At 41.3% G+C, this 27,823-nt stretch overlaps 1 protein-coding gene across 7 annotated transcripts in view; it reads right to left on the reverse strand.

The window, feature by feature from the left end:
• Window positions 1-1,480: 1,480 nt before the first annotated feature.
• The window catches only part of ARMC9 (armadillo repeat containing 9), a 55,000-nt gene continuing 28,657 nt past the window's right edge, over window positions 1,481-27,823 (reverse strand). For 2 of the 7 annotated variants that reach the window (XR_010346180.1, XR_010346176.1), the window contains 12 exons: window positions 27,529-27,668; window positions 26,698-26,774; window positions 25,734-25,808; window positions 24,581-24,671; window positions 23,198-23,256; window positions 19,004-19,108; window positions 17,779-17,894; window positions 14,920-15,044; window positions 11,453-11,582; window positions 7,934-8,103; window positions 6,804-6,958; window positions 1,481-4,630 (listed from right to left, as the gene is read on the reverse strand). Coding sequence is in view for 2 of the 7 variants with exons in the window: in XM_064385545.1 (XP_064241615.1) it covers window positions 4,608-4,630; window positions 7,934-8,103; window positions 11,453-11,582; window positions 14,920-15,044; window positions 17,779-17,894; window positions 19,004-19,108; window positions 23,198-23,256; window positions 24,581-24,671; window positions 25,734-25,808; window positions 26,698-26,774; window positions 27,529-27,668 (1,111 nt within the window). In the remaining 5 variants the exon portion in view is untranslated. Of the gene's footprint in view, window positions 4,631-5,279; window positions 5,404-6,803; window positions 6,959-7,933; window positions 8,104-11,452; window positions 11,583-12,854; window positions 12,986-14,919; window positions 15,045-17,778; window positions 17,895-19,003; window positions 19,109-23,197; window positions 23,257-24,580; window positions 24,672-25,733; window positions 25,809-26,697; window positions 26,775-27,528; window positions 27,669-27,823 lie in introns of those variants that run through there. The other 5 variants (XM_064385545.1, XM_064385544.1, XR_010346179.1 and 2 more) reach the window with 4 other exon arrangements.

Here is a 27,823-nt window from a genome sequence, read left to right on the forward strand (position 1 = left end):
TTTCTTACTGCTTATGTGAAGCATTCTCACTTTCACTGCCATCAATTACTGCCCTAGTTTCTTGGAAACTTGGACCATATGCCAAGGACTGCTGACAGAGCTTGTAGGAGAAGGAGGACATGTTCCAGAAAGTTATTAGATGTCCCAGGGTGTGCCACCGAGCCTGCTGCTCAGAGAGCACCAGCTCCTCAAAAAGTGGAAATTTGGATCACGATGCTGTTACTGAATACAATGTCACTGCAGGGCAGAAAGCAGCCTGGAGTTGGGAGGAAACCTGCTTTGAAAAGTCGGATCCCAGCTCCTGACAAATGTCAGGCTACAGAATTACAGGTCTGATAACACAGTAGGAGAATGTGTTACGTTCTGCACCCAGAAGTTGGTTTCTTTTTGAAATCCATTAGCAGCAGATTGCCATAGCTTGGCCAGAACAGTCTGGTCTTAGTCTGTTGTGTTTGTCTTGAAACATCTTGCTGTTTCTCACCTGTCAATGAACTCCCAAGGGTCTCCCTCCTTTCACAATTTCCATGAATAGGTTGGGAAAGTGCAGCCTAGCCGGAGGAAGTCCACGTGGCTCAGTCACAGAGGTACTTTGGCACTGGGTTCCCACAGGATCAGAGGAGGTTTGCAAGGCTGTAATTACAGATACCCTCTCTGCTTGCCATGCCCACACACCTCCTCGGGCTCAGGGCCCACACAGCACAGGAGGGGTCCGGGGTGCCTGGCAGGGCTCACACGCTCCTTCCTTGGGTTATTCAAGCAAGGAGCACCCCCCAACTCCCCCATATTTACTCTCCCAGGAGAGTCCTTGTTCCAATATTCAGTCAGGCTGCAAGCAAACGTGAGGATGGTCCAGGAGGTTCTGTCTCAAACATAAATTCAAGCCCCTAGCTGAACAGTAAGTCTGATATACTTAAACACCTGCAAGGAAGGCAGCGTGTTTGCTTTTTGGCTACCACCACACCAAGATGTGCATGACCACCATGCAGAGCTCCTTACCTCTGCATTGCCATCTCCACCATGATTTATAAAGATTAGTGAAACTTTGCTTTAATGAAACTTTGTTTAAAGGGACAACTCAAAGCCAAACCAAACAACCACTGTCCCTCCAAATCACAGCAATATTTTCCCTCCAGAGAACTTCCTTGCTTGTCTTCCCTTACACACTTAAACTGTACAACAAATAACACTTCTGACACCAACCCAGTGTCGCTGGTGGCATCCCACATGCCTGGGCTCTCCTCATGAGAGACCACAAACAATGAGTGGTTCATGCCTGCTTTGCAACCCTTCTGAGTAAACACCATTACCTGTGCAGAGGCAGGCCAGGCTGAACTGAAGGGAGCTGTGTTTCCCACTTAGATGGAGATAAAAACTGCTGGGGACAGAATTTGTCAATAATAAACCAGAGTGAAATGTAAAGAAATTCATACAAAAAAGTTGCACGACCCCCAAACCAAATATATCAGAAAGAAGAAAAAAAAACACTTTAGGAGCATTTTTATTTAGTCATGGAAAGATAATTTTAAAGCACTCGTACAGAATGAGCCCTCTATGCAAACTTCAGTAGGCTTAAATAACACTCTGCATAAACAAAATGACACTGAAGGTACAGTAGTTACATCCAAAACACATGGTAGCACCACTTAGGACTTTGGTCCCGGAAAAACTTTCCTTGCAGATCCGTGTGTCGTTTGCAATAATTTTATTTGCTCTTGGTGAAAGAAATTACAGCCACTCTAAGTGCAATCACACCCCTCCCACCGGGGCAGCAATTTCCACTGCTCCTGTTATGAATTCCCCAGGAGGGTGCTGAATCTAGCAGCTTCCTCTTTGTGGCACATGCAAAAGACACCCAACAACTTTTCAGAGTGAGGTGCTGAATTTGCTATGTGTGTGCTACTGACCTCCATTCAGGGACCCTTCCACCCCAAAGAGTGGAGACCCATGAACAAAGGCAGAATTGACATTTTTTATTAGCTTCAAATCTCCTGACTGCCATCACAGGGGCTTTTTTGTGAAGACAGAGGAAAGGAGGACATGTTACTTCCTCAGCCTCTCAAATTACTGTTCAGCTGATAACTTATTTCTAAGCACATCAACAGTTTCTCTCAGGTATTTGGAAAATTAGGTTTCTCATGCATTAATATAAAAATAGTCATGGATTTCAGACTCCATACACAGCTAAGAGAACATGGGAAAATATACAGATAGAGTTCTGCACTGCAACAAGCCTGAGCAAGAAGCACACACACTTCAGTTGGTTCCTTTCAGTTCAACTCAGCAAAATGCATTTTGGTTTTCATGAATCTTGATCTGCTGGAGCAGCTGCCACACCTACCAAACACCTTGGGGTGTCTGGCAAGGGGTGGTGAAGTTTTACCTCAACTCATAAAATCAGTGAGGTTTTGGGGTTGTTGCTCCCCATCAAAAAAAAAAAAAATTAGTCTGCTCTCAACATTTTTCAAAAGCTGCTCTCCATCTTACACAATCAGATTTAGGATGAACATAGCATAGATCCAACATGAAACACAGCACAGCTGTCAGATAAATAAAACTCAGCTACTGGAGCATTCTGTTATTCATGTATGCAAATGACCTGCTTAGCACTTCATTCACAACTGGCTGTTGATGTTACAGTGCTGGAAAAAAAACAATTTCAGAGGAAATTCTGCCTACCCTGGAAAGCCTCGAGGTGAACTTTTATGGCTGTTTTCCATTCCTGCCTTTTTGGGAACCAGAGGACATTTTCCCATTAGTTGTGTTTATCAGCTCTGAGAGGAGGCAGATGAATCTGAGCACAAGTCAGAGATTTTCTGTGGCTCCTTTGTCTGGCATGGGGATCTGTGTGACAGAGGCCAGCAAGTGTCTGTAGTCACTCCATGTCCTGAGTAGTTTGGGAGCTAAAGCAACACCCAATACTCTGCCTGCTTGGTGTTAGGTTCGTGTTTTTGAGTAGTAAATGGTAACTTCCACATTAATTCACTGGATTTTAAGCTACAGGAGGTCTTGACTCCTACAAAACACTTCCATTCTGATTTAAACTCTGTCCAAAGGGGTTTCCTGAAGTTGTGTGTGGGAGCCCTTTCTGCCAACATTTAACACAGCATCACTGATCTCAGTGGGTCTGAAGGAACAATATCAGGGGCCTTGGCTCTTGAGCTGCCACCACAGAGCAAGAGGCCCAATTCCACATCTTGTCAGAAGCACAAAGCTTTCTTCTGCCTCTACAGCAATGGCTTTACAACTCTTTACTTTAGGGGAAGGCACTGTCACTACAGCAGTTGCTTTACCTTTCAGGCTGTGTTCCACTTGTTTGCTCTCCAAAACCAAAGCCTTACCTTCCCCGTTTTCATACTCATTCAAACATTTGTTTCTGAAGTCAGACTCTGGCAAATACACTGTCAGCTTTTTGTACATCTCTGCCTCAGCAGCAGCCAAATCCCAGTGTAAACTGCACTTATGTGTCCTAGCAGCTGTCACATGAAGGGTGTTACTGAAAAGTCAACCCCCAGTGAAGACTTCAGTGTTTCCTGGTCACTGTTATGTTGAGAGAAAGAACAACAAACAGCACCAGCTTTGTAATTCACTGGCAGAACTAACTGCTGCTTTTTATTCAGTGGAAGGATTCCTGATATCTCTTGCCTAGCCAGCACTTCACATGCACCAAAGACAGCACAAATTCCATAAAGACATAAACAGTCATTGCTCTGAAGCAAAGAACATAAAAAAACAACAAACACCAAAGAAGATGGAGCACAGTTACATGTAAAGAGAAAGCTGCTTCTAATCTGCTCACATTCTCATGGTTTCTTCTATGAAAGAAGAAGCAAAGCTCTTCATTCCAGGAAAAAAAAAAAAGAAAAAAGAAAAAGAGATTTTTCATTCCACAGATGTTAAACAGTAGAATTAACAAAAAATGCAGAAACAAGTAATAGGAGTAATTGCTGCAGATAAAGACCTCAGAGGTGAGCATGGATGCTGCCTTGGGCACTGTAACAGTGTTTTCCATCTGCTACAGGTCAACCAGATTTTGATAAAATACCTCCTCTTCAGGGTCAGGAAGATCTCACCCCACACAGGACTGCTCTGGGCTGGGAGGCTCTGCACATGTGGCAGACACTGTCCCTCTTCATGCAGATCCTTTGAACACAGATACCTCCCAACCCAGTCACACAGGCAGAATTTTAAAAAAGCAATTGGCAGGCTGCTTCAGCAAGCAATAAGTAAAAAATACAGTTTCTTGGTAAGACTCCTGGGCTGAGCCTACATTCTGTTTCCAAAGGCCATTTACACTGACACAGAAGCAGAGAGCAAGAGTTTCTTCTCGAGGTGGCAATGTCACTTTAGAGTAAACAACCAGAAAATATCCATCTCCCATGTCAGTCCTGGGCTGCTGCTGAGACCTCGAATTCTAATAACAAGGCCCTTGTCTTAGCTAGTTTTAGAGCCCACAGACACATCCCATCAGATAATCCCCAATCCCTGTGCAAGGCCCGCAGTGTCAACAACCTCACTCTCCTCTGCAGGTCACCAGGAAAGCTCATTACAGGAAGCTGGCTCTGTCCTTCAACAATGTGACAGGTGATTCTCGAGGAAAGGAACTGTTCTCACTTCCTGTAGGACTGGCTGCCTGCAGAAAAACATCGAGAAAGGGTCTGTCAGCTGAAAGCAGGATTTATTTACAAGACAAAAGCTGCCTGAGGGCAACGCTCGTTCAACTTGTACAGGGACACAAACATCACAAAAAACATGCAGAAAGGCACTTTAACTCCTGATGCTGCCACTCAAAGCTGCAGAATGCATTTATGGCAACCCCTTTCCAGGGGATATTGAAACAACTGAAAGGGCATCGCCAGGCCCCAGTTGCACTCCTGACAAAAAACATTCCCCATTCTTCTGGCAGAGATTATTGTCCTGCCCTAGCTGCCATGTGCCTTAGGCAGAACTTGGTACTCTGCAAACAGCTTCAGCACACCCAGGCAGAGTTGCCTGGAACAGACAGAGAATAAGGATCAGAGTGGATTAAACCACACAGCCATGTCCACGTGGAGCACAGTTGAAAAGGTCTAAATTTGGAGGTGCCTCTGCTCCCTGTGGAACTCTATTTTCCAGCCATGCTGCCAGTGTCATCCCTGTGCCAGTTTGGAAGTGGAAATCACAGAGGATCCCAGCATGGCTGATATTTTGGAGGAGCTTGCTTTTGCTGTGGAGTTCAGCTAACAGCAGGGGCTGCATCTCAGGCAGGAATCTGGCCCCAGGCCTGTAGCTGCACTCAGTACCTGGGCTTCCTCTGCATTCCTCAGGCATTCCACACACTCCATGCTCCAAGAGGAGCGGTCCAGCTAGTTCAGGTAGGTTTACATAAAATCAACTTGTTTCCAGAAAACACACCTGTAACAAATACTAAAATCAAGCTAAAAATGTGCCTGTAAAATAAGTGAATGCAGCAAGTAAAATCAGAAAGTTATCTTTTTCTCATCATGTCCATCAGCTATAAAAACTTGCATTTCTTCAGAAATATAAGAAATCCACAAATTTCTTTTGGAAATTTGGATTCCAAATTTCCACTGGAACAGAGTCTCTTGAAATTAAAATCCTACATAGCTATGCTGCAGGCAAATGGGAGGCAGCAGCTGCTGGAATCTACTGATTGCTGGTATCTGTGCATCTGATACCATTTTTGACCTACAGGTGAGTCAGCTAGGAAATTAAAGGAGCAGTAAGCACAGAACTTTACTAGAGAAATATTAGGGGCTCACTTGCTTCAGACCTCTTCCCTGCATCTTTAAGTAACAGCTGAGAATTACCTTTGAGAACCTCAAGTTTCAGCATAGGTGCTTAAAACCCTTTTTAGTCCTTTAAAAATCTGGTCCTTACAACTTTCATGTAACTTTTCCCACCTATAAACACCTGTGTGAAAGTCCCTGCAGGATGGACAAGAACTAATTGTTGCTTTGTGACAGCAGACAACAAGGCTGCATACATGTACACAGAGTGAGTGGAAGATTAGTTGTTTGCAAAATAATTTATTTGCTATTTTTAGCAGGAAGAGCTTAACATTTAATTGCTGACACTGTATCATGGCACATGTGGACAGACAGAAAATGATAACCTGGATTCCCAAGCAAAAAATTGGGAGAAATGGTAAATGGACCATAGCAAGTTGGGATGTCTGTTATACATTCAGCACATATTCCCAGCAAAGAGAAGAAGTATAGTGTAAAACAAATAAAACAATAAAAGTTGGAAGAGCTCAAGTATCTGGACTAACAGATCACATATACTGAATCCACAGAGAACCCCAAGTGGTCTGCTTTAGAGCAATTTAAAAATAAAATGCTTTTCACACTGTGCCACTGGAAAAGGATCTTGCTCCAGAGCCTCCTGAAAGCAGCCCTGGTCTGTCACATCTTTCCTAGGACACTCTCCCCAGGAGTGTAAAGGTGCCCTGGAGAAACCAGAACATGCAGAAGATTTTTTTTTGTACACACACACACACACACACTCTGTACTTTTTCTTCCCTCACTAGGGCTTCTTTTCAATGGGGCAATGCTTTTGGAAATGAACCGAAACAGGAACCAGGGACAGACTCTTGGGTGTTAACACCAATTCCAGTCAGGGCAGAACAGTGCTGCTGTCACAGGAAACAGAGAGCACTCATGTCAGAGGTAAACCTCAGGGCACATGCAGCAAAGGTAAAGCTGAAAGAGCTGCATTACCTCAGCACAGGAGTGTTGAAGCAAGGAGCCTGCAGGTCAAAACCTCCTTTCGCCACCAAGAACATTCCCTTCCAATGCCTCACCTGTACTCCCTGAACGAAACCACAGCACTTCTCTGCATGTGCAACTGTGTGGAACGATGAATGAGCAACACACAAGGCTCAGAATGCTCTTTCCAGCTCGTTTACTGGGTTATTCAAATTATCTTCATTTCATTTTCTGACTCTGTAGTAAGTAGCTAATGAGATACATACATTTGAGTTTCTTGGGAAGGTACTGACTTACTATGTTTTTGTCAAATGTTTCAAGTAACAGTTACAGCTAAAGAATAGAGCTAATGTTGCATTGTGATCAAATAATCATCACTAAACTTGTTATGATGCCACTCTCCTGCCATTTTCACTGATGATGGACACAGAGTTGTATTTAAATCCAGCTTTTCCTATCCACAAGCCTGAGAAAAAGTTTGCTCATTCCTGAAGAATGCACCTTTCTTCACCCTCCACCCCAAAAAACTCCACAGCTGATGTGTGAGCATCCAAGATCAATTTTTCCTCTGTATTGAGCTTGTGTTGCCTGGCTCAAAGCAAGAGCCCATCATTTTCCTCCATCCTCAAGTCAAAGCCACCCTCTCTTCTGAAGCCCCCACGGATGAAGTACTTTTTATAAACTTCTGCAGGCCACAGCATGGCCACGTGGCTCTTGAGCACCAGTCTCCAGCAGGAGGGAGACTGCCATAGCAGCACAGTGTGCTTGGCTCCCTGCTTACCAAGCTGCCCTGAGCCACCACCTGAGCTGCCTGACATCTGCTCTACATTCAGCTGCAGTGCAGACACACTCAGGGATCCAACTTCAAGTTACACAGTGGGATGAACAAATGTCTAAAGAAAAGGAAAAACTCTGATGACATCTAGAGAAGGTCTCATCTGAGACTCATACGCTTCCCCAAAAACTTCTGTGAATTTGGGTCACTTTTCTCCACCCAGAGACAGGAAAAAGCATGTCTTTTAACTGCTCACATGACAGCCTGGAAATAGGAGCAAGTGTTCAGCAGGATATAATTACATGGTTGTACATCCTGCAGATGACAAGCACAATGTCATTTACTCCTGGCACATTTGCAGCTACTACTTCACTCCTGAAGAGTTTCTACAATGCTCCCTCCTTTCCCACCCAAGGAATGACAAACAGAACGATGACATTTTCCACTTACTCTGTCTGCTCCTTGCAGATCCTGAGGAGCTTGGATGGCTTGATTGTTGGGGTCCAGACTGAGAGAACTGGGGGGCAATGGCAGGGACCTTTCCCTTCCTAGGGCTGCTGCTCTGGCCGTCAGGAGTGCGAGGAATCTTCGGTTTGCTGGTGAAGGCTAGGGCAAAGTCACTGGAGGAGGAGAGGGAAAGGGTGAGCAATCCATGGAGAAACACTCATGCATAGTAAGTCTGCAACCAAGTGAGACCTGCAGTACGTGCTGTGACAGCCTGGCAGGTGCTCAAACCTCAGGGAGGCTGCAAATGAAAGGAACATGGCAGCACAGGCACTGCCTGGGCCGTGGGCTCCCTGCACAGCCTCCACCCTGGCTCTTGACCTGTCCCTCCTACCCAAACCTCACTCTGCACAACAGGAGCAAACAGGGGCACTTAAATTCCCTGCCAAGCAGTAACTGAGCTTTAGCTTGTTTTTTTGCTGTGTTTATCACATCCAGTGACTCGTTCTGGGGTGTAAAAAATACACAGGTCTGCTATAGCACAGGAACACATCCTTTTAGGGCACAGACACCACAATTTCTTCCAGGTACAGGTCAGTCTTGGCAGACATAGGCAGCCTCCCTGGCTCCTGTCTGAGATAAGATTTGTAGAACTCCCTGAAGGCTTTGTCAAGAGAGCAAAAAGCTGTGATGGCATCTCTAAAATAAATTCCCTAAACACACAGGTTCCTTGATCACACTGAGAACATAAAGCAGGTGCTGCTATTTCACAGTCTGCAAAAATACCATTCTTTAAAATTTAGTCAATAACTGTGTGAGGATACACTGTCCTTCCTTGCCCCCGCATAAATACAGTTTTTCCCAGTTAAAAAAATGGAGTCTACCAGGAAATAGCAAGTCTCTAAAATAATTTTGAATCTCAATTAATGTTTGCATTAGTGAGTCGATTTTCTCTTAAAAGGAGAAAAGGTTAAACTAAAGTAACAGCTGCATGAAAACTTCATCATATTTAAAAAGGGAAATAAAAGAGCCAGAGGCAGGACATCGAAAGGTGCCGTCTAAAAATCGCGATTCAAAATAGAAAGTCCCCGCGTTATTAGCTCTATCAAAAGAACCCTTTGTGACCATCCGAAGGAGTGATTAGGAGGATTTTCAAGATATTTAATCTCCCCTCCTCCCCTGGGAATGCTGCTGAGTCAGTACAGATTAGCCCTTCCATAGCCCTGCTTCACCTTGCAGGGAGATTTCAGCAAGTGTTGCTTTTGTATTTTAATTAGCATTATTGTCTGTATTTTGCATATGTATATGCTAATGTTACGGGCAGAGATGTGCTAACTGATCTGCTAAGAACCATCCCTGCAGCCCTCTACCTACGACTATTACAAGTGCTAATACTTGTCTCAGCTTCAAAGGAGGAGGTGGCAGATGGCAGCAGAAAGAGACTGGTAAAACAACACCAAAAATAAGACTGGCTAGATAAAACCTCAAGGCGTGGATCACAGAGATATTTAAACATCTTTATCTTCATACAGCAGTGTCATTGTAATTGCTATTGCTTTTGTTATTTAACTCTCTGACTGGCATCAGTTGGAACAATCATTTATTCCTGTGGAAATAAAACATCTGCAGCAGAAATGCCACTACTAAGGTCTCATTCTTCTCTCCAATTGATTTTGCATCCTTTCACTCATCTCTGCACAGTTGAGCTCTCAATATATACTGCTAAGGAAAAGGAGAAAGAGAAGTGACCACTTCCACAGCCCAGCTCAGCTCTCCTTTTCTCATACATGCCTCTTCGAGGAAGGTCTTGGTATTTGCCAAAGAGGAATTTGCCTCCAGGAAGGAGGCAATTCTTACAGTGGACAAAACTATGAGCAAAGAATTGATTTATTAGTCCTGTTTGTTTTGCAAACAAATTATAGTCTGCATCCAGGAGTGAAAGAATGAAAAGGCAGGTCTAGGTATTGCAACACCAACATATTAACAAAAGACCCTTGACACAGAAAACCCTGTGCTCTCTTTGACTTCGAACGGCTGCATTCCTGTATCTGTAACTCAAGGCTGTGTTTGGAAATCCAAATTACTGCATGCATGCTGAGGAAACACAGGGTGAAAAGATATGATCTTCCTCTGCAGGATACTGCACCTGTGCCTTCACTTCTGTAAATTCCATCTGAGATTTAGACATATGTTTGTGAACAAATATTAAATATTACAGGGAACACACCTTTTTAATAACAGGGGGACAAGATGCTGCCAATTTTACTTGCTTCCTGGAAGCAAAGCCTAAAAACAAATATCCCTATCTCCACCACAAAGCAAACAATTTGGCCATAAATTTGTATGGTCTATTTGTATTTCTATGATGTGCTTAGCTACTGTTACAACAGACAACAGAAATAAAACCAGTAATGCTGGCCCAGAGGTATGACTACTGAAACCAGTGACAATTTGTTATATAATGTATAATTTCTCAGATCTCACCATGGAAACAGTACAACTGGGGAAAAAAACCCAACCAAAGCCACACCAGCCCCCCCAAAAAATCCAAACCCATACACTGGCATCTGTAGGCATGAAGGAAACAAAGTTCTAGAGACAGAATCTTTCAGAAGTGCTAGAGCTGTAATTGACACAAATAACCAAGCACTTCTGAAAAACCAGGTGCATAAAGAGCTTGTAAAAGCTTTCCTTTAACACATCTCCACCCATTCTGTGTTTTAGTTCTGGAACATATTTGCTTTCAAAATTTGTCTACACTGTTTAAAACTTGGCCCAATCTAATTAGCTATAGGAAAAAGCTGTTAATGTCTGAAGGACACATGCAGACCCTGAAAACTGTGGTGGACTTTAGTCCAATTGCTAATTAATTCCTTGTTCTTATCCAAGATATAACATCACAGCTGTACACATGGCAAAGGCGTCACAGAGTGCCTAAGGTGAACAGGATAAGCAGGATAAGGAGAGCAAGACCTTTCATTTTACAGGAATAATTTCGAGGAAGAGTTGAAACCCATTGCTGGGTGATCTCATAACTTTGCCTCCTTTGCTGTACCCATCTAGTGGAAAAATGAAGGACTTTGGTCAGCAGTGCTAGCAACTCAGCATGTTTAAGCACTCTTAACCCACTTAAATGCTTCATTTTTCTTCCTTAATTCCTGTTGTGTTCCCACAGTCCTACCTATTTCTTTACTAAAAAATTATTTTCATGGGCTAGTGTTGAGTCATCTAAGGAAGCAATAAGGAAGTTTTATTTTCAGAAGGCTGCATTGAGCATAGATGTGAAGTTCATTAATAATGTCTTGCTTGAGACTTCTCTCATTCTGAACCAGATGCTTAGAAATTGAACAGCTGCCTCTGGCACAGCAAAGGGTATTTTGTTTGGCAAGCACCACCACAGCTGTCTCAGGCCAGACTGCATCACACGAGTAACTTCACAGATTGTCTTTACAGCAGCATGGAATTAGCTGGTAAATCCTGTCAGACTCCTCTCACAATTTTAGGTATTCTCTGGATAGATCATACCTGTGTGATTGACCATTTACTTTGCTCTCAGTGAAGTCAGCAGATTGAGAAGATAAGGTATCACCAGCTGGGATGTGTTGGTCCATTCTACGACCTGATGCAAATACTTCAGATGACTTCATTTCAACTGCTGCTTAAAAAAAAAAACAAAGCACAGTTCAGTGAGGAGTTGTCTCCTTACAGTTTTATTAGAAATACAATCAAGTCACAGCTCCTGCTGTATGAAGGAAACCTTGAGGTTTTGGCAGGCTACTGAGTTTGTGTGGCAGAGTGTATTAGGGCTTATCACCTGAGCAAAACAGCTCCAAGTGTGATAATTTAAGCCCTTTGGAGTTGGAAAATAAAACTGGCTACACTGTGCACTTGCAATGGGACAGGAGCATGCAGACCTGCAGTTAACACACATCAGCTATGTCCAATATCTCATTAAAGCCACAGGAACACAACCCCGTGCAGTTGTCTGTACATATCCACAGTAACAGGGCCACTGCAGACAAAAAGAAGTGTTTTACACTTCTGTCAGACTCAGTTTCTGCCTTACACTAATGGGGAAGTGAAGGACACTCAGCTTGCTTAAAACCACAAGGCTACCACGATGTGCAAGTTCAATGAAAGTTTAGGGAAAATCCCTAGCTCCAATCCTGCCATGCTCAGGACAGGCTGCTGTCCTGGTTTGCTCTCTCCTGCTGATAAGAATGCAGATCAGGTCACTCTCAGACAGGCATTTTGCTGCCCAGCACATGTTCTGTCTGGCATTCAGCATAGTAAGTGTAGGAGGATGACCAGGGTTCATCTTTGGTCCACAAGTTTTCTGCCCACAGGAGACAAAAAATAAAAGAGTGCAAGAATTATTGATTCTTAACCAAAGGACAAAGCGGGAGAGGACGGACCCAGACAATATCAGACCAGTTCAAGAACACCCAAATATTTCCAGAAGGACATTAAGAACTACACTCATTTTTGGAAAACAAAAGAGGATCAAGGTTCCTTGAGGCTAAACTTAGCCTTCTTGAGATAGCCCCTTGAGGAGGCTAATTGTTCACATGAAGCTTTTATTCTGGTTTTTTTCACTCTTTGTCTCTTACTATTCATTTCATGACTTGGCTGCATGAAACTGAGTCCCAAGGTACTCATGTGACGCTGGGAAACAAATATTCTGAAATAAGCAGGCTCTTGGTACTGCAGAATGACCATCAGAACAAGATCAGAAGTCAATAAACAGCATATTTATTGCACAGCAGAGATGTTTGGCAGAGCATCATGAAAGCCTCTAGGAGCAGTACCATTATTTTTACACATTTCTGTTCCCTGCTGTATCTTAGAAGGCAACAGAAGAGAAAGGGTTATTTTCCATTGTCTTAAATTAAAGCCTTTTCAATTTAAATATTACAATCCCCATTGCCTTTTGGAAAAGTGGAGATGGTCAAAGACCCAGTTCAATTCTAATCCTGCAGAATAAAGTCCTGTCACTGACATAACAACCAGGAGGTCCAGCAGTGCAGTCTCTCTTTTCTCTTCTCTTCCACCTCATTTCTAAATTCCAAAAGACAAGAAAGACAAGCACATATGTCATTGCTACTTGCAAAAACAAAAAAAAACCTCAGGCCATCTTTCAAGTAGCTCAATGTTATTTATAGCCTGGATTAATGCCTGGAAAAATTTCCTCTGTCAGACACAAAAATTATTTGTTTTTTACATGTATAATGCATATAAACTAGCAATATGTTGTATATTCTGATCTCAAATATTTTTCTATAGGAAAAGAATGCAATCTAGTAGTCTTATTAGTAGCCACCTGCATATAATTTTGACTGAAAGCAGCTAACAGAATGTTTTAAACAGAGGCTATAAGCAAAGTTCTGACAAAATAAAACATTTAAACTGGCAGAAATATCTTCAGCATGAAGGCTTTAAATCAGTATTCATCAAAAATTAACAACATTTACTTTGCTGACTGACTCAGGCTGCCTGTTTAAACGTCTTCACAAATCTCTACAAAACAAACTATGAGACAGCATCAGCAGCACAGCAGAAGTGACAGAGGTGAGTGCATGCATCTCACTGGAAAGATATCAAAATCTGTTCTCTTGGGCTCTGGATGGCTGCAAAATGCCTTAGGAATTGCACCTAGTTACACTTTAGAACACCAAATAGGAACATCCTTGATAACTACTTGGCTTAATTTCCTTTACAAAGCACAGGTATGTAAAATTCCATTATTTTTTTCTTTCTCTGTAGGAAAACTGCCAAGTCAGTATGCTTTTACTTGGTTTACAGCCTTTGCTGGTGTGAGTTGCTGCCCTAGGTCAGCCAAACCCCTGAGCTGTACACAAGGTGCACAGTGGAAACAGCAGCTGCCACTGCTACACAACAGAACCCAAGTGCCCACCGTGGGCAGGAGCTTTTCCTCTCCTGTCCTGCTCTCCTGCAGCATGTTACATTTATCAGCTCTAGGCATTACGCAAGTGAATTCCTGTCTGCAAGACCTCGGTTACTTTTCTCAGAATCCTTTTCATTTCCTTTAGGAAATTTAAAAAAATAGAAGAGAAAGTAAAAAGTATGCTATTCCTTTACTGCTTCAAAGCATATTTTTCAGAAAAGAAAAAGCACACTTTGCCTGAACTTATTAATAATTCTGTCCCGGATATGCTGCAAGATCCTTTATCTATAACTGCTGAACATTTTGCCTTAGATCTGTAATTGCAAATGTTAATTAATCCCTGCAGGAAGGTTGAAACTCCAACATCCAAAGTTCCAGGATGTCGTGGATATCAGAAGTTCAGCAATTGAGTATTTCAGAAAGCTATAACCTTTTAAATTCCATCACATGTTTCTGAGCTCTCAGGCCCAGCTGAGTTTGCATTAATTTCAGCTGAAGCTGCAAGGGCAGAATCTTTAGCAGCATCACCCACAATGCAGCCACACAGCACCAGGCTGCCCATCCTCCACAGCCCTGGATGGTCTGAATGCAGTTGCAAATTTCAGCAGATAACTGCAGCTGCCTTCAGCTCTAACGCTGAGATACAGCCAACAGAGCCTGCAGGTGCCAGCAGACAGTGATTCATTTAGATCCAAACAAGGGATATTTGATCAAGTAAGGGGCTTTGCCTGTTGGGAAGTGCACTGTCTCTGCCTGCAGCTCCTTCCCTGGGCAGGGGGCATTGCAGAGTATCCTTCACACCACAGGAAGCCCCGGGTTTGATGCCTGGCACTCCCACAGGAAGCAAGATGGAGCGAGGCAAGTGAGACCATTGGTGTCTGCTGGGCACACGTTACCTCCTGTGGCCACTCATTCAGCTGGAGCTGGAGCCTGCTGTGTGCCCCAAGGTCCTGCAGACTGACCCAGGCTCTACAAACACTACACTAAAAGAATCCCCAGTCTACAGCACACATTCCAGGCCCCCTAAGCCTGCCCCAGTCAAGGAAGATGTCAGCAATTAAGAGCAGCACCCACAGGCCATCCTTACATGAGGGGGAAATGCAGAAGTCAGAAATGCTGGACTGTCTCCCACCACAGGTGGAGGAAGGGCCACTCGCTGGAGACTGCAGCTTCTCATCCCTGTCGTGACAGGAACTGGTACCATTTTCTGGCCTGGAGGAGGAAGGAGAATGCAAGGTGAATGCTTACAGTATAAAAGTTTAATCAGAGTAAATTCTAATTTCTTCTAATTGTCTGTAATGACATAGTACACATTGAAATTATTTTATATTTCATATTCAAAACTAGTACTAAGAATTTAACTGCCTGACTGTAGCTCCCCCAAACCAGCTGACATCAAACATATTTGAAATTGACATTTTTTCCTACTGCAATAAAAGAGACAAGAAAAGATAACTCCCTGCAGTCTGAAGACCCAAAAATACCACCATGACACTTAAAGATTGTAGAAACAGGCCTGAGAGGTCTTCAATACTTAGCTTTTTCAAGGATTTAAGATTTGCTTCTGAACATCACAAGGATTTCACTTTAAAAAGCAATATGCAACACTGACCTAAAGTAGGCAACAAATAGAACTCTTGGTTTCAGAAGTGAAGTGGATCAATGGGAAACTGAAGCAGCTGAAGGACAGAACAGGGACACAATTGCTTACCAGTAAGCAATAAAACACAGCACAAGTGAGAGGGTGTGAAAAGTGTGTGAAAAGAAGTTGGCAGACATGGAAGGTTTCCCTGCCCAATATCAGGTTAAGGTAGCTAAACTACATTTCTAGTAAAAAGGATGCAGTCCAAGGAGGCAGTTAATGATTTCACAGCTAAATCAGTTTCTAAGGAAATAGCTAGCAGAATATTAAGTAGTTCAGGCCCCCTTGAGTGATCTCAGCCAGTGAGTCTTTAAAGAAGGAGGGAAAAATAAAAAAAAAAAGAAAAAGAAGGCAGCTTTCCAGTATTTCCTGACTCCCTCAGCTCCATACAGCAAGAGCTTGTCCATACAGGGATCCCATGACAATTCATCTGAAGTAACTAGAGCCTTGTCTGCACTGGGAAGTCATAGAAAAATTAGCATGAAATGGCTGCTTCATGTGCAGTGGCTATTCTGCATTAATTTTCTGTGTGAATACTTCTATTCAGCACTAAAGATCTTCACCCCCCTCCCTTTTGGAGGTATGAACCAACAACTCAAAGAGGCACGTTATAGTATCTCCTCAACTGCTTCCTCTTTCATGATGTTTTTAAATGGAATATATTACAGTGACTCTCACATGAAGAACTTCAAACAAGTTATAGTCACTTCAATTTTGAATGGAAGCATTTACAAAAATTTTTAACGTAGTTTAACCACTCTGCTGAACACAGGACTTCAGATAATTCAGATTAACTGTCCTGGATTGTATCTGGTAGACAAATTGTATCCTGGGCAGAACTGTCTAACATTTTTCATTATATTTCACATGATACAAGCCACTAAAATTATTTAAGCTACAAAATACTTCCAGTTCAGATATTGCTTTCAAATGAAGGCAGCTAAGTTTTTATTGTCTTCCTCCTGCAATAATTTCCAAGCGAGGATTTCCTTATTTTAGTAAATGAATTTGTACTAAAATTAGAACTGCATAAAAGCTTGTCCTTTTCTGCTGCAAAATGTAGTTTGAGAATGTCTTCATCTACTCACTGCAGTTTCCTGCACACAAATTAGTTAGGTACAAAGCACAAACTTCATTCAGGGTGGTACTGCTTGTTTCCTGCTTAAAACATGGGAGCATCAAACACTCATAGCATTTCTACCATTTGGGCAGAGCAGGAGGGAAATTAATTTTCACGTATTTTCACAGTGCTAGATTTCTGCTGTTTACATTTCTCCTCTGCAGTCTGCATAGCGAGGCAGTCTGTAAAGGCTGCTTCACACCATCAAACCAACACTTCCCTCAGACCAAGAGCTACCAGAAACAGCGTGATAGAAATGTGTTTTTAATTTGTATCCAGCAGTGACCTGAAGCCGCCTTGCAGAGGCACATGCTGCACAACTGAGAAGATTCAAGTTGTGCCAAACACAAGAGTCACGTCACTCCAGGATCCTGGGACACGTAAGTAAACACCCTGCCTGGATAGATGGTGCTAAAGAGAGGCAGCAACCACTTCCAGAGATTATTTCTGATGCAAAAATTGCAGTGCAGTACACGACACTGGGAAATAAGAGCCACTCCCATGGGTTTGACACCATTTTTTGACTTCCCAGAGGAAAGTAATTTCATTTTCACAATTGGTTTTTTCTCCACTTATAAAGCAAGAATATCATGCTTAGACACTCCAGTGATAATGATGATTTATTCCTGAAAATATACTTTCTAAATAGGCTGCCTGTCAGGGAATGAAATGGTTCAGGCCTTAAACATTGTTAGGAAGGAGTTTTGCCCATTACAGCAAAAACAGAATAAAGAAGTTACAAACATAGAAGTCCCCTCTCCTTGAAGATGCCTGGCTGGAGCTTTGAACTGCAAGTTAAGCACCCTAGATAAGATAAGGGAGACATTTTATGTTCAATCACCTCAGGTCTAGGGAGAAGCTGAGAGAAAGGAATGCATCCACAAGAACGCCAAATGCAGAGAGAATCAGCCCTGGCTGGGTTTGGGGTGAGGGAGACCACAGCCCACAGAGGCCAGGTTTACACAGACTCCCCCTGAAAAGAGGAGAGGAGGTGGTTTTGGATGTACCCTCTGGTCAGAGGCACTGAACACCCACCCTCCCTTACACAAATTATCCATAATGAATGACAATGGCAACACACTTTTGTTTAGCTATTAGGCATTGTTATGGGCTTCTTTTCTTTGTTGTTAGGCTTTTTAAAAGAGCTTAAAAAATCCAACTTGGTCTAATTTGTTTGTACTTACATTAGATATGCAGTTCTGTGATAACCTGGTGTCACAGGTCTCTGGAGAGGCTCATCTATACTCTGCTGGACACCAGCAAATTGCTTCTTCTTAGTTTTTGGAGTGTGAGTCATTATCTGATACACAGGAAATGAAGGAAAAAAAATGCAGTGGAAAAACAGTTATTTGAAGCCATAGAGAAAATTCTATAGAAATACTGCAGGAGAAACTAAATTGCATTCTGGTGTCACTGGGTAAAACTGCCTGGAATCACTGAAGGCTCTTTCACGACATCTCTCAGGTCACTTTTCCATCATCAGGATTCTGGACTCTCAAATCCAGAAGGATTGGATTGGGTTGGAAAGGTTCATAAAGACCATCCAGTTCCAACCCCCTGCCATGGGACACCTTTCACTGCATCAGGTTGCTCAAGCCTTATCCAACCTGGCCTCAAACACTTCCAGGGATGGGGCTGCCACAGCTTCTCTGGGCAACCAATGCCAGAGCCTCACCATCCTCACAGGGAAGAATTTTTTCCTTATATCTAATCTAACCTACTCTCTTTCAGTTTGAAGCCATTGTACCTTGTCCTATCATTACATGATCTTGTGAAAAAGCTCCTCTCCAGCTTTCCTGTAGACTCTATTAGGAATGAAAGCCCACAATAAGGTCTCCCTGGAGCCTTCTCCAGGCTGAATAATGCCACTCTCTAAGCCTGTTTTCACAGGAGAGGTGCTCCAGCCCTCTGAATATCTCAAATTAGTCACAGCACACTAAATGGCATTCATACAAACTTGATGCTTTTTTATTTAATAGCTTTTTGCTGCTTGAAGTAAGGCAGACAATACTTGATCCGGCACAACGCCTGCAGGAGCAGTTGACTTTTCAACTTTTTTTTTTTTTCTAAAATAATTTCAGACCAGCAGAATGTTCCAGTTATTAACCTGCTCAGTACTTTGCTTTGTGTGCTCAGAGTCACTGGTGTAGCACTAGAACCCTAAGGCTGCCTGTAGCTTATTATTAAGCCACAGCCTGACCACCCTCTGTGAAAGGGTAGCTCCTTTCTCACACTGGTTCTGCTTCTCCTGAGCAGTAGCTCATACACAGACTGTGAAAGATCCAGACTGCTCTGCAGGTAGCACCTGCCTCTTCAAGCAACAAATTGAATAAAGTGGTGAAACTACTGAAATGAAACATTTAACCCAGAAAATTAATTTATTTTAAAATTCTAAGGAGTGGTACTCACTCCCAAGTACTCAGTTGTCAGCAGCTTCTCTCCTGAAAGCTCCCCCAGCTGAGGCAGCAAAACCTCATCTTTGTCCAGATCAGGCTCCAGGATGTCATTGTCCTCCTGCAAGGCAACAAGAAACTCAGGTGTGCAAGGAAGCTTTAAAACTAGTAATTAAAAAAAAAGTTGGTCTTAAGACAGACCTAATCCAGATGAAGAAATTGTTCTTTGCTTTTGAAACCTGTTGTGACAGTAAATGTAAATGACTGTCAAAAACAGTAAAAGAGAAAAAGTAAAGGAATCATTCTAAAAAGATATAGTGCATAGTTATGTAGAGAGTCTGGCATAAACTCCATTAAAAACAATGTCCACTGGACTCTGATGAACTCCAGAGGAAAACGAAAATGAAAAGCAATTTTGCTTTTGTGAGATTTAGACTCAGTTTTAAATGGTCACAATCAACTTCTAATTACCTGGAAAGCTGGGTACGTGTGAAACATAACACAGATGATGGCAAAACGATAAACACTTGCAGACTAGGCAACAATCATCTGTATCAAGCAAAAAACAACCCCCCACCCCCACCAAGAAACCACACTCCAAAGTCCACAATATAGTGTATTTTTATGAGGGGTGGAAGTTGCAAAGATAAGCTCTATAAATAGGTTGGGGGGATTTTTTTCCTTACAAGGTTTGTTAATGCAGCCAATCCTGCTCCCTGACATTATTTAACCTGCCAGGTAACCGAGGCTCAAAGTGTCCCCCCTCTGCCTCCTTGTACAAAATAAGGACTTTGCCCAGGTGCCATCACTCCACTGCAGAAATAACACAATTGGTGCCCTGTTCCCACTGCTCACAGGCTGCAGCAGATGTTGGAAGCCAAGCCCGTTACTGTAATGGCTGGAAGCCCTGTGATTAAGCCCTTTCTTTTGATGTACTCCGCGGCTGAAGTGGATTTTCACACGGCAGCTCTCTGATTTCATTGCCAGGTGCTGAGTGACAGTGGATCAGAGGGTGTCTGATAAATCGTCACTGTACAGTCACCTCACACAGCTCCAGCTTGTAACCAAACTTTGGAATCAGAGCTACAATACCACATATTCACTCTAACAGGCAGCTTTTCAAGATGGTCCAAGTCAAATAAAAAAACAAACGCAAAGATCAAATATTGATGATAAATTAAGTTAGTATTTAACAGACCAGTCAAGAGAATATTGAGCACCAGGAATACACACTGTGACCATGGGTGTCAACACACCTCAGAAGGCTGACATCTCAAGGCTGGGTATGTACTCCAGGAGCCAGTGTATCCTAAGCTCTACACCAGTTAATTTAAAGCTTACCAGAAAAACACAAAAGCCAACTTATTTCTGAATAACAGCACACACACAGACATTTTTTATATGGTTATATACTCCAGCGTTACACAGTACCGAACCTTAAATTTTTGAAATCCCAGAATTTTCCTCTAACAGGCCCAACTGCATCTTAGTCACAGTGTTTAGAAGAAAGTAGTCATTACCACAAGATCTGCTCAAAGCCAGGAGAGAATTCATCAACTCTAAATTAAACACAGATAAAAGCAAAAAATTCCTATGAAAGGTAATAGTAACAGCACAGGGAACATTTGCATGCTCTTGTAAACAATTAAAGCTGGAGCAAAACCTGCAAATTAAGGCTGCATGAGAGTCTTTTTGTTGTTTCTTAAGTTGTAAAGGTATAAATAAAGGTATTGAACAACAACATCAGTAAGCAGTCTGAAAGCATGTCACTAAATTGGCAAAATTGGCACTATATGGGCATATCCTGAAATGTATTCAATCTGTAGTAGTTTAAAAGTTACATAAAAGCAAGTCTTTTGATAAGATTTTCCAAAGCCTTCTGTTGCCAGATCACAACATCAGATGTTATCACAGAACACCATTGAGAACAATAACTCACTGCAATTCCAAAATACAAAAGAGTTCCAAGGATCGAGGTAGTGAGTCAACAAATCTTTGTTTATTTAACAAAGTAATGACATTATGCATTACTGCCATGATATTTGTAAATTATATTTTCTAAACTGAAGGACTAAGAAACCAGATGTCCTTGTAGCAGAACAGAATTATAGTTCCCAGCAGCAATGAGGATTCAGAATGTGTTGGAATTAATGTTACAATTTGGCTTTTCTTTTTAATATAAAGGCAAAGCTAATGAAAAACTGGAATTGGACACAAAACCCTACTGTTATTTTTTGAGTCAAATAATAAGAAATGCAAGAAGTCCACTTTAATCACATGATGGTCCAGTGGCAAAAATACATTTCAAAAGGATTTCACCTAGAGCAGCAACTCATCTAGGGGGTAGGACTGAACAGGAGAATTCACCTTCCTTTCATTCCCAGGAACAGGTAAAGTGATGGAAGTGTTGAACATTATCATGCAATTCAAAGCCACACCTTTCAGGAACGAGCTCCTTATCCATGTGTTTTCACAACAAAACACAGTATCCTTTAAAAAAGTATACCGGAGTTGAAGCAAAGGTATCATGACCTTGGATTCTCACCACTCACCCAGGACACTCAAAGCCTTGAAACATCAGTTAAAAGGTGTTAAGCAGCATTTTAAGCAAAGGGAACTTTTAATGATTAATCTCCAGGAAGCCCATCTTGCAGCACAAGCATTGATTTTCAGTTGGAGGAGTGGAAAGATTATAAAAAACAGACTTCAGGATGGCAGGATGTGAAACAATTACAATAACATAACCCTACAAGACAAAAAAAGTTTACTGTATTCCCTTCGAATTCCCTGTGAACTCTCCCCTTAGAATAAAAAGGGGAGAGCTGATTGTTAAATAAAACTTATTTTCTAGCTCTAAACTTAGAATTTCCACATAGCTCTAACTTTAGGCAAAGGGATTATTAGCTCACCACCTATTGTGCCACAACACAAAAGGTATACACAACACAACACAACAAGTGGATAAGTAATGCAACCAGTGCAAGGCCCCCCTGGACACTGCCAGGCAAAGCCTGGATCCTGCATGATGCTGCACCCCATAGCAACTGAGAGCACATCACACCTGTTGCAGTCAGGATATTTGCATTTTTTATCTGCTCTCAAAACAGTCAAAGGTCAATGTGCACTAGAAAATGCATTCTGTCATGCTGCAGTAACAGGAAAAAATTAGACTTGGTTTTCCCCAGTCCCTGTCATTTCTGTTAATGTGCAATGAGCTAGCAGACTGTGCACACAACTAAGTTTTATCTGTCTTATTCTTTGTTGGTTCAGGACAAAAAACTTGTATTTAGTCTAAAAGCATGGTTTTCAGTAAATCTGTTCTGCAGTAACACTTCTAATACAAGAACATTTTGCAGTTCACTCACTCTCCATGTCACTGACTTCTTCAGGGCCAAACACATGCTATGATGCATTTGCACACATACACACACCTAAGTATGCACAAATACTGTTTCCAGGACATCTTCTATAGCTGTTTTAAATTTCTCAAGCAAGGCTTCTCAGTAAAAATGCAGTGGGATAGGTTTCTTCAAGATAAAACTCCCACGTAACTGCTGACACTGTATTTTCATGCCTCCACTGTGCACTTAGGGCAATGCAGAAATGGCAACACCACCAGTGAAGACTGGGTACAACATTTCCCTCACATGATTTACATCCTGCTTTGATTGTTAATTTAGGTGATCCATTATGTTGTGTTGCCTACACCCATGACTCTACGAAGACAGCTTCTCAAAAGATGTTGAAATACTGGTGTGGAATGCTTTTATTAGCAGAGAAGGAAATACAAAGCTAATCAGCTTATATTTACTATGACATAGTTTCTCATGCTTAATTTATTTTCTCATGGGACTAATTCCTTATTTGTAATAACTGTTTCACTTTCTTACATTCCAGCAATTTACTAAATACATTTCAAAGTTTTTAAACAGCAAATAAAGTCACACCCTGAATAGATAATGATACCTTAAGAAAAAGTGACAACCCTTCTCTTCACTCATGTCAAGCTACAATCCTTTAATTATCAGAGGTGGTGAGTTGAAGAAAAGGTATGGAAACAGATCCAATTTCCTTGTTAATGTAAGAATAATTAAGTAAATCTAAAAACCAAAAGCAAAATCAGAAAACCAACATCTGGTTTATTGACACAAATATTTTCTTTCTAGAAGGTTAAGGATTTTTCTAAAAGATCCAGAAAGCCTTTACTTACTTCCTCATACTCCTCTTCCTCATCATCATCAGACACAATACTATCATTGAATGGCTCTTCTAGAAAGAAGCAAAACAAAATGGTGTTAGTTAAGATGCACATGTACAACTTAACAGGATCTCATTATTACCTCAGTTTTACAGGAGCAAGATTTAACCTGCTTCTCATACAGACATGTCCTTTTCAGGACAATTGTTGGAATAATTTGATCCTAATAAGCATTCTACTAGAAAAAACTGAAATCAATTAATATTTTGGAAAATGGCAGAAATAGAAACACTCTGGAATAGTTACTTTCTCATAAAAGTTACTTTCTCATGTCCCTGGTGACATCTCCCTGTATTTACTGACAAGACTTGTATGAAAGTATGTGCACTTGCAAGTTTGTCTATTTTTCAAATTTTTTTAATAAGAGACTCTACTTCTCCCTACAAATACTTTAATATTATACTGTTTTCATACATAAAAAGTTAGTACTCATGCAGAATACTTATTGTAAGTTTTGGACAAAATTATTTCCTCAGGAAAAGAGTGGCCAGGCTTACACTGGAAATCATAAAACACAACTTGTACTCATCAATGACTCTGAAAAAAGCTCTTAAAAATGCCATTTTCAGGTAGGAGTGGTTCTATAACCTTGATGAACAAATATTGTATAGTGACAATACAGTGCTTAAATTCAAGTTCTAGCTTGTAAAAGAATAATAACAACAACAAAAAAAAGACAGGTTGTGTTCTCTTTCCAAAAGCCAAACAGAGCAGTTCAACTTGTTCTATGCTTACTGTACAGAAAGATGCAACCAGAACTAATCTCCCTTTCATTATTTGCTTTCTCTTTCTTCAGTCTTCCTTTCAGTCACAGGCAACAGAAAATGGAATAAATATTCCACCTTCTCTGTCTATAGTAACAGCATCTACAACTCTGATGACCCATCAACATCCTCTCCAAAAAGAATGATGTCTGCTTCCTATTCAGGATGAGCCATTTCACATAAAGCTACACCTCAAGAGAGCAAGAGATGAGCACAGACAGACCTAGTCCCTAATCCTATTTTATAAATTTCTACTGCATTTTTCCAGTTGGCAGCAGTCTCTCATTACCATCAGATCACTGGCATGAAAGAAAACAACCAAAATAATTTTATTTATGATCCCAAAACTTTGGAATTGTGTCTTACTGAGCCTTTTATTTCTTCTTTATTACTACAACATAAAGGAAATTTTGAAATACGTTACTTTCAAATCCTGACATTCACTATTCACCCTCTCTCAGACCATCACACTATTGTTATTCTTTGAGGGTTCCAATGCCAAGTAAAAACATGAGCTTTTTTATGGTTTTTGTGAAAGATTTAAAACTCTGATAGCTGCCTGTGGTCTGACCTGAATTGAGTTGCTTGATAACAAATTCCATCTGTCGAACCATCTCTTCATTTCTTTCCTTGATGAAGCAGCGTAGAATTTCTTCCATTCCCTGGATGTAGCAGAATACATTGGTAGATCAGTGTTTCATGTCACCACAATGACAGAGATCTGTTAGCTAAAATATCTTTTTTTTTTTTGGTCAGGGAAAACAGAGGCAGTGTGAAGCAAACCACAATGTCCAGCTCCAAGTGTTGCACAGACAAAAGAAATACGCTCTCTAGATTGCTTCGAGGCTCAAACAGACACATGTCCATGATGAACAGCAAATTTTTACAATAGATCTGTTGCTTTTGCCTTCTGAATTCAGTACACAATAGTCATCAGAACAGGGTAAAATTTCCATCCACAGAGACAACAGTGCAAGATTCAGAGAAAGAAAGCAGAAAGCAGAACCAGCTTTGGCTTTAAACCTGGTCTCTCTCTTTATGGCTGTATAGCCTTGATGTTGTGTCTTTAAGCACTTATGATCACTTCCAATCCTCTGTGCTCTGTGAGGTAGAACATCTGACAACAATTATGTCTCCATAACTCTCTGGGTTAGTTTTTAAGATACAAAGACATGCTGCTATCCCAGGAGCAGCATCCTCAAACACAGAAGTTGAAACACAGTCATTACCATTAGACTAACTTTCTCAGGAAATCAGTTCCTAGTTCTGAAACCTTCCTCTTGCTCCTTCCCCAAATAACCTGTCTATACCAGGCAGAAAGAAAAGCAGCGAGAACTCCTTTTAGTGGCTACTCACTGGTGCAGAATAAAGGGAAGAAGTAGCAGGTGAGATGAAAGCATCTCTTGGGGCCACAAGGAGTCTACAAAATGCTAGAAGGACACACAATTCTAAAATAACACCTTTCATTTAGAATTCAGACAGAATCCTTCACTCTACTGGGGCTCCACTCCTGGGAAAAAGAGCTGGAAACATGGCACAAGTGTTTGAGAAATACATTCATACTTCCCTGAGGATTAAAGGGGAAGGGCCTCTTGTGGGTTCCCTTCTCAAAAAGCCCTGGCTGCCACCACACAGCCCTGCTGTGCCCTGCTCAGCAGGTGCCTGTCTGGGCCATCTCTGGCAGAGGTGTTGATTTTCATGCTCTGCAAAGCAGCACTTCTTACCATTTCTTTGGCTTCTTCTCGGACAGAAGGGATGGCCAGAATACTGTACAGCACTCCATTCACATATGACTGGACCTAAGAGGAAGAAATAGTAACACCATGAAGAAAAACTCTTACATTTCTCCCAGTTGACTACCAAAATATAAGAACAAAAGTATAAAATAACTATACTTCAAAGAGTTTAACCAGGCTAGACTGGACTAGCAAAAATTCCCACATGGAAAGCAGAGAACTTTTAGGATGCAAATATACTGTGATATGGTTGAACTAAACCAGTATGCTGCATGCCAATTTCCCAAACAGCCCCCTGCTTCTGATAATGTGTTTTTACAAATTGACCTAGCCATAAATAAAATTAAATATAAAGGAAAAGAAAGAGAGAAAAGCAGAAAAAGGTCTATTTCTGACAAACACTAATAGCAGTACAAAAAACAGGACAAAGAACAGGGAAAAGTCCCTGCCAGCATGAACTCAAGACAGGCTTCAAGCACTGTAGCCTCAGGCAGGATGATAAAGCCAAAGCAGCTTCATGAATGTCACAGGTCTACTACTTTCTTAAAGCATTCCTTAAAACCACAGCAAATGTGTTCCCCTGCACCTGATGCTTTGCATAATGGGTTTGCATCACACATTGTTCATCTCATGAACAGTCAAGCTTGAGGTGATTTGGTGCATGACATTTAAGCAGCATCAGAAACTGTAATCAAAGCACACGGACTGCATGGTAACTACATCCAAAGCTGTCAATGTCTGTTAAAGCAAGACATGCTTTTGTCTAGAAAGACCTCTGCTCACCAAAATAAAATATATGCATTTGTGAATTTTAGGCAAAATTCATGCAACTTAATTAACGAGGATCTAATAAAGGAAACAAAACCAATTTACTTTTTACATCTTTTTCTTTCTTCTTTTTTAAATTTTTCTTTCCACCTTTTCATTAACCCAAAGTTTGATGTACAAATACCTTAGGATTCTCATGGTCAAGAAGACCAGAAAGAACTCTGAGCATGGGGTTTGGGATACTTGCACATATTTTCTTCCCTGCAAAGGCAGAACACATAAATAAGCTTGAAAAATAGAACATATCAGAGCAAGTTTCTTTCTTACTTTTTAGAATTGGTATTGAATATAGTTTGCACAGAGCAATACTGTTTCTTGTTCCTGACAAATGCTGTTCAGCATAACTGAGTTGAAATCAGTGAAGTTGTAGTCTTGGACAGGATGCAACACAAAAGGGATTAAAAAATTTAACAAAGGCAATTTTTTGCTTACAAGAAGCAGAGTATTTTTCACCCTTACCTTACTTTTCTTTTTAAAAGGAAATTTAATTTATGCTCTTTTTAAGTCTCTTGGACACAGACAGGATCTTATTTTCTTGGGGGGAATCTCTGCTTTGTAGAAGTGAAAGCAAGGTGAAGGTTAAGCTCCTCACCCTTACTCCTCAACCCAGTTCTTTGTTTATAAAGAAATCTCTTACACAGAGTCTGTAAGTGGACACAAAGTGTACTTTGAAAAGTGGGCCTGAATGTAGCAATGGCAGCCTTCACATACTAATACAAAAAATAATCAGACCTTATAGGGTGCCATTGCTTGATTCTTTAGAATTCCCATAATTAGAATTCTTGGGAAAAGAGATGTGCTCAAAAGCATTGGTTATAGCATTCAAATATCTCTGTTTGTGGTTCCTGCTACTGATTATAGGCACTTGAAAGAATCCTGGTAAAACAGGAAAAAAAATTCACAATCTTCCCCATCTATTTCTTGGAATAAGGTTGCAATTCAAAATGTAAGACACCTGCACTCCTCAGACAAAGATTCATGAGCAAGGCAGCACAATACTCCAGGTTGTAATCAGACAGGCAATCTGGGTCTATCAGAACATCAACCAGCCAGAAAATGAGCCCATCTTTGATCATTGCTGACTGCAGTGTGCGCCTAGGATTAAAAAACAAAATCAGATCACAAATCACAAATGTCAGATCACAACATAAATAGCTTTCATATGCATTTATAGCCAGTACATTAAAGCACATTAAAAATACACCAACCTGCAGAAAAAAAAATCCCTAAACTACCTGTTTTGGCAGAAT

The sequence above is a fragment of the Passer domesticus genome, chromosome 11 (genome assembly GCF_036417665.1).
Source record: "Passer domesticus isolate bPasDom1 chromosome 11, bPasDom1.hap1, whole genome shotgun sequence".
Lineage (NCBI taxonomy): Eukaryota > Metazoa > Chordata > Aves > Passeriformes > Passeridae > Passer > Passer domesticus.